Raw genomic sequence first — 12,500 nt, forward strand, 5'->3', positions numbered from 1 at the left:
AGAGGAAGGAAGAAAGGATTGGTTTAATGCAACTTGTGTTAAGGCTAAGGAAAAGAGAGATGTGGCTTGGAAAAGATGGAAAAGAGCAGGAATATACTAAATAAGGAGAATTATAGAGTGGCGAGAAATGAGTATGTGAGGGTAAGGAGGAGGAAGAAAGAAAATTTGAAAAGATATTGTAGACAAGAGTAAGGAACATCCAAAATTGTTTTACAGGTTCATAAATGGTAAACTTAAAAGAGAGAGTCCATTGAAAGATTAAAAGGAGAGCAAGGGATAGTAGATGACCCTAAGAATATAGCGGAATTGCTAAATAATAGGTTTCAGCAAGTATTTACTAAAGAAACAATGTTTGTAAAGCCTCAGAATGTACAAGGAAATGTGCACATGGATGACATTAAGATACCTAAAAGGAGTTATATAAAATGTTGGAGGAACTTAAAGATGATAAAGCGATGGGACCAGATGAAGTTTCAGGAAAATTATTGAAGGAGTGTAGAGAAGAATTGATTGATCCATTATATGATATTATAAGGTGTTCATTAGAAACAGGGAAGTACCAGTAGAGTGGAAGAGAGCTGAAGTGGTGCCCATTTATAAGGGAGGCAGTAAGGAAGAGCCTCTTAACTATAGACCTGTGTCTCTAACAAGTGTGGTCGGTAAGATTTGTGAGAGGGTGATAAAGAAATATTGGATACGGTTCCTGGAGGATCATAAGTTATTATCGGATCATCAATTTGGCTTCAGGAAAGGGAGGTCATGTGTAACAAATCTACTGAGCTTTTATTCAAGAGTGGTTGACAAAATACAGAGAGAGAGGGATGGATGGACTGTGTATATTTGGATTTAAAGAAAGCTTTTGACAAGGTACCTCATGAGACTGTTATGGAAATTAGAGATTTATGGAGGACTGAAAGGAAAAGTGTTAAAGTGGATGGAAAACTACTTGAGATGGAGGGAGATGAGAACGGTAATAAGGGATGCAAAGTCGGACTGGTTGGTGGTGGAGAGTGGAGTCCCACAAGGCTCAGTGCTGGCACCAATACTTTTCCTTGTATATATTAATGACATGCCAGAGGGAGTAAACAGTTATATTAATTTGTTTGCGGATGATGCGAAGTTGTGTAGGTGTGTGAAGAGTGAAGAAGATTGTGAAATTTTACAGGCAGATCTGGATAAGATTTGGGAGTGGAGCAAGAGGTGGCAAATGGAATTTAATCTGAGCAAAAGTCATGTGATGGAGATGGGAAGAGTGGAAGACGGCCAAGAGGGTCATATAAGATGGGTGAAGAAGTAGTGTTGAAAAAGGTGGAAAAGGAAAAGGATTTGGGAGTGATAATACAAGACCATGGGCAGTTTGAGGCTCATATTGATAAGATGTTTGGAGAAACGTATAATTTGATAAAAAATATTGGATTAGCCTTCCATTATATGGATAAAGATATGATGAAGAAATTAATTAGTATGGTAATTAGACCAAGATTGGAATATGCTGGAGTGGTTTGGTCCCCTTATAAAAAGAAGCATATAAGGAAGTTGGAGAGATTGCAGAGAATGGCAACAAAAATGGTTCCGGAATTGGCAGAAATGACCTATGAGGAGAGATTAAAAGAAATGAATTTGCTTACCTTGGAACAAAGAAGAGAAAGAGGAGATTTAATACAGGTTTATAAACTGTTGAATGGACTGGATGAAGTGGATAATGAGCAAATGATGTTGAGAGAGGAAAACTTAAATAGAACTACAAGATCGCATAGTAAAAAGATAGCCAAGGAATATGCTTGAAGGATGTGAAAAATATAGTTTCCCACAAAGATGTGTGGAGGTGTGGAATGGTTTGAGTGAGGAGGTGGTGTCAGCAAGGAGTGTGCATAGTTTTAAAGGAAAGTTGGATGTGTGTAGATATGGAGACGGGGCCACACGAGTATGATACCCAGGCCCTGTAAAATTACAACTAGGTGAATACACACACACACACACACACACACACACACACACACACACACACACACACACACACACACACACACACACACACACACACACACCTTTAAATTACAGACCAGTATCACTAACTAGTGTAATATGCAAGATGTGTGAAAAAGTAATAAAGAAGCACTGGATTGAGTTTCTTGAAGACAACAAAATATTATCAAATAGGCAATTTGGTTTTAGAAAAGGTCGGTCATGTGTGACAAATTAATTGAGTTTCTACTCTAGAATAGTTGATAAAGTACAAGAGAGAGAGGATGGGTTGACTGTATTTATTTAGATCTAAAAAAGGCTTTTGATAAAGTGCCACATGAAAGATTACTATGGAAGTTAGAGGAGAAGGGTGGCTTAAAAGGAAGCACATTGAGATGGATGAAGAATTACTTAAGGGGGAGAGAAATAAGGACGATAGTTAAAGATATGAAGTCCAAGTGGAGAACAGTAGACAGCGGAGTGCCACAGGGGTCAGTATTAGCACCAATACTTTTTCTTGTATATATAAATGACATGCAGAGGGAGTGAACAGCTACATAAATCTGTTTGCGGACGATGCGAAACTGTGCAGAGTCATTAAACAAAAAGAGGATTGTGAAATACTACAGGAAGACTTAAACAAGATCTGGAAATGGAGCAAAAAATGGGAGATGGAATTCAATGTGGACAAAAGCCATGTCATGGAAATGGGAAAAAGTGAGACGACCAGTGGGTATCTATAAGATGGGAGATGGAGTAGAACTAGAAAAAGTAAAAAAGGAAAAGGACTTGGGAGTGACAATGGAAGAAAATAATCAACCGGTAAGCCATATTGATAGAATTTTCAGAGAGATGTATAATTTGCTAAGAAATATTGGAGTAGCATTTCACTATATGGACAAGGAAATAATGAAGAAATTGATAAGTACTAAAATAAGACCTAGATTGGAATATGCAGGAGTTGTGTGGACTCCCCATAAAAAGAAGCACATAAGAAAATTAGAGGGACTACAAAAAATGGCTACAAGAATGGTTCCAGAATTTAAAGGGATGGCATATGAGGAGAGACTAAAGGCAATGGATCTACCAACCTTGGAGCAGAGAAGAGAGAGAGGGGATCTGATACAAGTTTATAAATTGATTAACGGAATGGATGAAGTGGATAATGAGAAACTGATCCTGAGAGAAGAATATGACTTTAGAGGCACAAGATCGCATAGTAAGAAACTAAGGAAGGGATGCTGTATGAGAGATGTTAAAAAATTTAGTTTCCCGCAAAGATGTGTTGAGACTTGGAACAGTTTGAGCGAGGAAGTGGTGTCAGCAAAGAGTGTACATAGTTTTAAAGAAAAATTGGATAAGTGTAGATATGGAGACGGGACCACACGAGCATAAAGCCCAGGCCCTGTAAAACTACAACTAGGTAAATACACACACAGTAGCTCAGTGGTTAGAGCGCTGGCTTCACAAGCCAGATGATCGGGGTTCGATTCCCCGGCCGGGTGGAGATATTTGGGTGTGTCTCCTTTCACATGTAGCCCCTGTTCACCTAGTATTGAGTAGGTACGGGATGTAAATTGAGGAGTTGTGACCTTGTTGTCCCGGTGTGTGGTGTGTGCCTGGTCTCAGGCCTATCCGAAGATCGTAAACAATGAGCTCTGAGCTCATTCCGTAGGGTAACGTCTGGCTGTCTCGTCAGAGACTGCAGCAGATCAAACATTGAATTACACACACACACACACACACACACACACACATATATATATATATATATATATATATATATATATATATATATATATATATATATATACACACACACACACACACACACACACACATATATATACACACACACACACACACATATATATATATATATATATATATATATATATATATATATATATATATATATATATATATATATATATATATATATATATATATATATATATATATATATATATATATATATATATATATATATATATATATATATATATATATATATATATATATATATATATATATATATATATATATATATATATATATATATATATATATATATATATATATATATATATACAGGCAAAAGCTTAACAAAGGTTCACGATGAAATTTCATTACAACGAAGGTTTCCTTTTACTACCATCTGCTTGTTTAATGAGCACCAAACTCGCTTTAACGAAATTTTATCCAGGTAATTTTTTCCAAGTTTGAAAGCCACAGATCACACACGACAGGCTTTGAATACACCAGCGCCTCTCGTGGACAAACGCCCACCACTCACTCCCCCTAGTTCAAAACAATAACAGCGTCAGCAGCAGCTCATCCTCCCTCGCTCTACATACAGTATCACCAAAACGCCCTGCAATGTCGCCTAGTGTTGCTAAAAAGACCAGGAAGTCTCTTACTCTTGAAATGAAGCTGGATATTATTCACAGACACAAGAGAGGCGAGAAAATTAATAGCATTGCTTCCCACCATGGCTCGACTCCATCTGCTGTCTACCATTTTCAAGTCAGCAGACTATTAAGAAGGCTGGTGAAATCATATCTTCCTTGTAAGCTATAGGAATAGGCATGAGAAGAAAAAGAAAGTCTTGTGCAGTGAGGGCACAGGAGGAGGGGAGGCATGTAGTTAGCAAGATCAGTAGAGCAGTTAGCATGAAAATAGTGATAAAAGATAGAAAGAGATCCAACACGGGCAGTGAGAAAGAGGCTGAAGACAGTCAGTCAGAGGAGGAGAGTTGATGAGACAAAATGCTTTCGATTCCATCCTGTCTAATAAAGCTGTATGAGTGGAACCCCCCCCCCAAACATGCAGAGTACTCCATACAAGGATGGCTAAGGCCCTTGTATAGAGTTTGTAGTTGGGGGGGGACGAGAAAAACTGTCGGAGATGTCACAGAATGCCTAACTTCATAGAAGTTTTTTTCACAAGAGATGAGATGTGAAGTTTCCAGTTAAGATTATGAGTGAAGGACAGACCAAGGATATTCAGTGTGGAAGAGAGAGACAGTTGAGTGTCATTGAACAAGAGGGGATAATTGTCTGGAAGGTTGTATCGAGTTAATAAATGGAGAAATTGAGTTTTTGAGGCATTGAAAACTACTAAGTTTTCTCTGCCCCAATCAGAAATCATAGAAAGATCAGAAGTCAGATGTTCTGTGGCATCCCTGTGTGATCTGTTGACTTCCTGAATGGTTGGATGTCTCTGAAAGGATGTGAAGAGATGTAGGGTGGTATCATCAGCATAGGAGTGGTTAGGGTAAGAAGTTTGGTTAAGAAGATCATTAACCCCTTCGCGCCGGATGTTAAAAAAGCCCGCCTGTATGATCTACGGGTGGTAGTGCCGCCGCCCGAAAAGGGAAACTCGCAAGCTTGTCATACTTGTCGTCTTTGTGTATTATGCTGCTATTTTTTAGTCACTATATCGCCTTCGAAGAGGAAAGTGGACGCTTCTCTCTTCGGAGAATAAGAGAGAGAGAGAGAGAGAGTGACATTTGCTAATATTTTAGACACAAGCGGGACACATGTAGCTTATCTTTCGAGAGGAAGAGGAGGAGGGAGGGAAGGAAGAGAAAGAGAGAGAGAGAGAGAGAAAGAGAGTGTGTGTGTGTGTGTGTGTGTGTGTGTGTGTGTGTGTGTTCACGAATGTTACAAGGCGGGATGCATGTAACTTATCTTTCAAGAGGGAGAGGGGGAGGGAGAGAGAGAGAGAGAGAGATGGGAACAGTCTATGCCATTGGGTAATTTTAGACACAAGGCAGGACACATGTAGCTTATCTTTAGTGATTGGTGGAGACAAGGATGGTGGGAGGAGCACTAGGATTTCAAGGACAGCATATGGCGTTTGTAGTTGGTATCCAACACACTATATGGGACAACTGAACTGAAGAAAGCTCAGAAAAGAAATATGACGCCTATGTAGGCATCACCGTATTTGCTACTGGGGCTTCATGACGCCCACATAGGCGTCACCATATTGAAGGGGTTAATGAATAATAGAAAGAGAGTGGGTGACAGGACAGAACCCTGAGGAACACCACTATTAATAGATTTAGGAGAACAGTGGATGTCTACCACGACTGCAATAGGATGGTCTTAAAGGAAACTTGAGATAGAGTTGTAGAGAGGAAGATAGAAACTGTAGGAGGGCAGTTTAGAAATCAAAGCTTTGTGCCAGACTCTATCAAAAGCTTTTGATATGTTTAACTCAACAGCTAAATCTTCATCAAAATCTCTGAAAGAGTATGACCAAGACTCAGCAAGGAAAGCCAGAAGATCATCAGTAGAATGACCTTGATGGAAGCCATACTGACGATCTGATAAAAGATTGTGAATTGTTTAAAAACTTGAAACAAGCAAGAGATTAAAGCTGTAGGACAGTAGTTAGAGGGATTAGAATGGTCACCCTTTTTAGGAACCGGCTGAAGGAAAGGTAGAAGTTGATAGACATAGTTGAAAGAGTTTGGCCAGGCAAGGTGCAAGCACAGTTTTTGAGAACAATAGGAGGGATCCCATCAGATCCATAAGCCTTCCAAGAGTTTAGGCCAGTGAGGACATGGAAAAACATCATTACAAAGAACTTTGATTGAAGGCATGAAATAACATAACATAACATAACATAAATGATAGGATAACAAAGGGCCACCAGGGCCCATCTAGGTTATCCTGTATCAGTCGCACAGCGACCTCGTCATCAGTACTTAAAGATACACTTACAAGTACACAATACATTATATACTAATTCTAAATATTTGGCCCATTAACAGGGCTAAGTCCTGCAGCGAAATCCTCTACAATTTGTGGTCCCCATACATGGGGATCATGTCTTATTTAACTATAGTAAATTTCTTATAAAAACTATCATGCAGTGCTATACATAATTATAAATCTAATGAATTTAAGTGCTTATCTAATTTGTTTTAAACATTGTCAAACTAGTGCTATTTACAACCGTCTCTGGCAATGCATTCCAGAAGTCTACCACTCTATGACTAAAGAAATATTTTCTTATATCTAACCTGCAGCCTTGCTTTCTAATCTTCCTGCCATGATTTCTAGTCCTATTTCCTCCTCTAAGGTAAAGAAAGATCTCACATCTATGTAGTTTGTATCTGAGAACATTTTAAATAACTCTATCATATCCCTCTTATACATCTCCTCTCAAATGAAAACATGTTTAATTCCTTTAATCTATCTCTATACTCCAGGCGCTTTAATGCTGGTATCATCCTAGTTGCTCTTCTCTGAACTGCTTCTAACATGTTGATATCCTGCCTATAATGGGGTGACCAGACCTATATGCAATACTCTAAATGGGGCCTAACATAGGAATTATATATGCACCACTTCCTTACTTTTATAACTAACATTTCTATTTATAAAACCCAGGATCCTATTTGCCCTATTTCTTGCTTCTAAACATTGCTTTGAAAATTTCATAGTCCTGTCTATCACTACTCCTAAATCCTTTCCTTCCTCTACTGCCTCTAGCCAACATCCCTCCATCTCATAGTTAAAGTTTGTGTTGTCTTTACCTAAATGCATAACCTGACACTTATCAGAATTAAACTCCATCTGCCACCTGTCTGCCCATGCTATCAGCCTGTCCAGGTCTCGTTGTATTCTGTAATTGTCCTTTTCACCCTGTACTGCACATGCTATCTTAGTATCATCTGCAAACTTTGATACTTTGCTACTAATTCCTATATCTAAATAGTCAGAAGAAGAAGAAGAGAGAGGAGCAAGCCTATAATCATCCAAGGTGGAGATGTTTACAATAGTTTGAGAGAAAGAGTTCAGCTTTAGAAACAGATAAAATGGCAGTAGTGCCATCAGGATGAAATAAAGGAAAGTAAGATGAAAAAGTAAGTTATTAGGGATGTTTTTGGCCTGATGCCAGAAGTCTTGAGGAGAGTTTGAAAGATTTTGACATTTTCTATTTATAAAGGAATGTTTGGCAAGTTGGAGAATAGACTTGGCATAATTCTGGGCAGAAATATAAAGTGCATGAGATTCAGGAAATGGATGGCTCAAGTACGTTTTTTGGGCAACCTCTCTCTATCATGTATAGAACAAGAAGAGGCTGTGTGAAACCAAGGTTTAGAAGGTTTAGGTTGAGAAGAAGAGTGATTAATGTACACCTCTATGCTAGACACTATCACCGCTATTATGTGTTCAGCACACAGAGAGACAAGTCTCCGACAAAGAAACAGTAATCATTCCAGGAAAAATCGGCGTAATTCCTCCTCAGGTATCCCCACTGGCAGAGGCAAAATGTCAGAGGCACCTTCACTTTGGGTGATCCTGAGGAGGGATTGGAGAAACAGGACAAGATACAGAAATTAGATTGTGATTAGAGGAAACCTATAGAGAAGATATGATAATAGTGTAAGCAGAAGGATTAGAGGTAAGGAAAAGATCAAGGATGTTGGGCATATTTCCAAGACAGTCAGGAGTATGAGTAGGATGTTGCTCCAGTTGCCATAGGTCATGGATGATAGCAAAGTTGAAGGCTAGTTCACCATGATGGTCAGTGAAGGGAGAGGAAAGCCAAAGCTGGTGGTGAACTTTGTAATCTCCAAGGATGGAGATCCCCACAAAAGGATGTAGGGATAGAATGTGCTCCACTTTGAAAGCTAACTAGTCAAAGAATTTACTATAGTCAGAGGAGTTATGGGAGAAATACAGTACAGATAAATTTAGTAAGAGACTGACTTGAGTTGAAGTCAGGTGGTGGAAAACTTGGAAGATTCTAGAGCATGGGCAGAGGAGCAAGGCAAGTCATTGCACAGATAGACGCAACATCCAGTTTTGGAACGAAAATAAGAATAGAGAGAATAGGAGGGAACAGAGAAAGGGCTACTGTTAAATGCCTCAGACAGTTGTGCTTTGGTGAGGAAAAGATGAGATTCAGTAGAGGAGAGATTATGTTCTACAGATTGAAAATTAGATTTAAGACTGTGAATGTTGCAGAAATTAGTGAAGAAAAAGTTAAGGGAGATGTCAAGATTTTTTGGGTTGATATGGAGAGAACAGTCCGACCTGGGGACATTTATGGTCCCCTCTCTGCAAGGGGACTCCAAGGCTGGATTTGGAGTTGCCATTTTTTTATTTCAAGTGAAGAGTCTGTGTGTAGTAAGTGCTTGTAGTTTTGTGCAAAGTAGGAGAGTTGTCTTTAGAGGGCAGGGTGTGACTGCCCCCTTGAGTTGTGAGACACAAAGGGAAACGTTTAGTGACATCATAATTAGCTTTGATGGAAGTTCAGAGTACTCCGTGAACTGATCCTAATGAGAACTGGTCCAGAACAGAACTAGTGCTATGAGACCTCACTGGGAGTAAACTATTTTGGTCTACTGCCTCCTCTAATGGTTGACACTATATTGTGTGGGAAGGAAGGTCTTTCACCACAGAATCCATAGGATCTCTCTCTCTCTCTCTCTCTCTCTCTCTCTCTCTCTCTCTCTCTCTCTCTCTCTCTCTCTCTCTCTCTCTCTCTCTCTCTGCATTTGATTTAACCACATTCTTGCAGACCTTAAGTAGAAGAGTTATGGGTAAGGAATGAATCAATAAATATAAACCTGATTTATCACTTTTCAAAGGATTTAACATATTTTGCTTAGGACCAGGCTTTCAGTATCACTTTCAGGGAGCAGTGCCTCCATTTATTTGTGGGAGGAGCTTGTGAATACTTTCATGTGGTACATTTTCTAATGATTATAAATGTTTCTATGTCAATAATTTGATCGTAACAGTTAGTAAGGATATGAAATTTAATGTTATGTTCACTGAGCATTTTGTACATTTGCTTACAGAGAGAAGAAACTTTCCCATCTTTGTGCAAACTGGAATTCTTAGAGCTGGACTCACTGTATCTTTCACCAAGAGTAGACCGTATGGTGGCAGCCTTGAGGGCTTCAGGGGTGCTGGTGAACACTTTTACCTCTGGTAACATGTATCCAATCAATGAGTATTTGATCAACAAAACTGACAAAAAGAAATATAGCAAATATGTAAAATTACTTTCAAGTCATTCCCAGTATAATTATATTAATTAACATGAATTGATAACTATTAAATCTGATAACATTTAACATATTACATTAGGTGCTCATGTTTATAAGAGTTATAATTCCATTATATCCAGAATTATATTTTTATATCATTATTATGTTGTTATTACAAGTTGAACCTCCCAAATCCGGCAACCACCTGTCCTTAGATTTGCCGGACCATGGAAAATTCCGAACCATAGGTGGTCCCCAAAACACCCTCTATATACTTACCCTGCATTATATAAGTGTAGCTGTAACATTGTTTTGATATATAATAGTTGTACATGAAAATATACATGCAGAAGTATATAGAAAAACACGTAAATTAAGTTCAGCATGGAAAATTTTTGCCTGTGCCATTATCATCTCACCGGACACAGGGACGTTACCAGTGCGCCAAAGCTTAAACCACTGTATGAGAGCACTGTCTAAATCACTGCTTTTATCCTCCTTAAGTGTTCTACGAACCTCCATGTTGTTTTTGCTCTCACACTCACTGTAAAACTTGTGAAGTTGATTCTTCTGCTGTTTTATATCATAGACGGTTGATGAGCCAATGTTGTACTGTTGGCATAGGGTTTGCACTGAAACACCTTTATGTAGCTTCCTCAATAGGTCCACTTTCTGTTGCACTGATATTGTCATATATTTGCACTTTTTCTTTGGTTCACACACAACACTATCACTTCCTGGTTGCTTGGAAGCCATTTTTATGGGCAAATATTAAAGAAAAAAATGTTTATGCACCTGGGGGGTTGGTGCTTGCAAATGAGCGGCAGCGTGGTACTGATCCAAATTTGACCAAGAATGCTTGGACTCCAAAACAGTACAGCGCTGCTGCTTCCTAGCGACGGTCCGGCAAATTACTCTGGACAATTCAAAAATTCCGGCAAACAAAAATTTTGCCAGATTACAGGTGTTGCCGGATGAAAGAATACCGGATTAAGGAGGTTCAACCTGTACTTATGTTTGATAATGTTGTATCAAGACTGTATCTACTCTGTAGATTGCTTCAATGAATGGTGTTTTAACCTCTTCAGTAACATGACACATTTCCATATTCCTTGTGGTGACTATTTGGTGATTTTGTACAGCTTAACAAACTCATGTGGGAGATTAAAATGGTGAAGACTGTGGTCATTAATCTTGTGACCTTCACAGACTTTTGCAGATGTCAATAAAATGGTCTAATGGTGCACAAATCTTAAGATAAAAATGTGTCCCAGTACCGAAGGGGTTATCGTGTGTGTGTTTTTATTTTCATGTATGTTAGTACTATTTCATTGCTTTTTTGTACTGCTCTCTCCTCTCCTCTCTCTTCTCTCTCTCTCTCTCTCTCTCTCTCTCTCTCTCTCTCTCTCTCTCTCTCTCTCTCTCTCTCTCTCTCTCTCTCTCTCTCTCTCTCTCTCTCTCTCTCTCTCTCTCTCTCTCTCTTTATATTTTTACTGTCTATTTTTTATTCATTGTTTTTATTAAGTTGAAAATGTAATAATGTAATGAATTGTTGAATAAAAGTCTAGGGAGACTCTTGTATTTCATTTTAGCTCCAATATGCATCTGCCTGATCTCTGGAGACTCTTTCGAGTATTTTCGACTTAGTACGTTTTTAAGGGTGGTACATTTTTTAGGACGGGCCATTTTTTGCTAGTTTGACCATTTTTAGGGCCTGTTTTTGGGCTTTGCTAGTTTTTTACCATTTTTAGCGGTTTTTTGGCAAGTAGTGATGTATTTTGGACCGTTTGAGGATTTTTCGGCCAGTATGCTGGTATTTTGGGACCATTTTTAAAATAGAGATTTCTCAGGTTGTGTGAAATAATAAAGTAGACCATGTAGAAGAGTTAGTAGTGAATGGAAGGAGAATTAGGGAAAGGGAGGAAATGATTAGAGAGATAGAAGAGTACTGGAAAGCTATCGGAGGAGTGAATGAGCCAGCTAGGAACTTAGGAAACATCACCCTAGGTAGGAAAATAGAGGAAGGAATGAATGAAGAGATCAGTATGGATGAGATTGAAAGGTATGTAAAGAAATTAAAGAGAGGTAAGGCTCGGGTATCGATGGGATTCTGAATGAATTTTACAGAGAGGGTGGTCGAGGAGTGATTGAGGGGCTGCATGAATTGTTTGGAAGGATTTGGAGGGATGAAAGAGTGCCTGCAACCTGGAATGAAAGTAGAGTGACACTTGTACATAAAGGAGGTAGTAAAAGTAGGAAGGAAATTAAGAACTATAGACCAATAGCAGTGTGTGATTCAGTGTGTAAGATATTCTGTGGTGTGTTGAATGAAAGACTGAGTGAAGTGATAGAAAGAAATAGGGTAATGGGTGAGGAACAGAATAGGTTTAGGAAGGATAGAACAGGTGAGGATAACATGTATGTAGTAAATGAAGTGATAAGGAGAGCGAGAAAGGATGGTAGGAAGAAGTATTTAGCTTTTCTAGACAGAAAAGGCCTATGATAGAGTAGATAG

At 38.7% G+C, this 12,500-nt stretch overlaps 1 protein-coding gene across 4 annotated transcripts in view; it reads left to right on the top strand.

The window, feature by feature from the left end:
• Nucleotides 1-11,362, top strand: part of LOC123513603 — a 75,054-nt gene extending 63,692 nt beyond the window's left edge. For 2 of the 4 annotated variants that reach the window (XM_045270863.1, XM_045270860.1), the window contains one exon: nt 9,794-11,362. In XM_045270863.1, the coding sequence (XP_045126798.1) occupies nt 9,794-10,036 (243 nt within the window). In that variant the 3' untranslated portion in view covers nt 10,037-11,362. The remainder of the gene's footprint in view (nt 1-9,793) is intronic. The other 2 variants (XM_045270861.1, XM_045270862.1) reach the window with 1 other exon arrangement.
• Nucleotides 11,363-12,500: the final 1,138 nt, after the last annotated feature.

The sequence above is a fragment of the Portunus trituberculatus genome, chromosome 36 (genome assembly GCF_017591435.1).
Source record: "Portunus trituberculatus isolate SZX2019 chromosome 36, ASM1759143v1, whole genome shotgun sequence".
Classification (NCBI taxonomy): Eukaryota; Metazoa; Arthropoda; class Malacostraca; order Decapoda; family Portunidae; genus Portunus; species Portunus trituberculatus.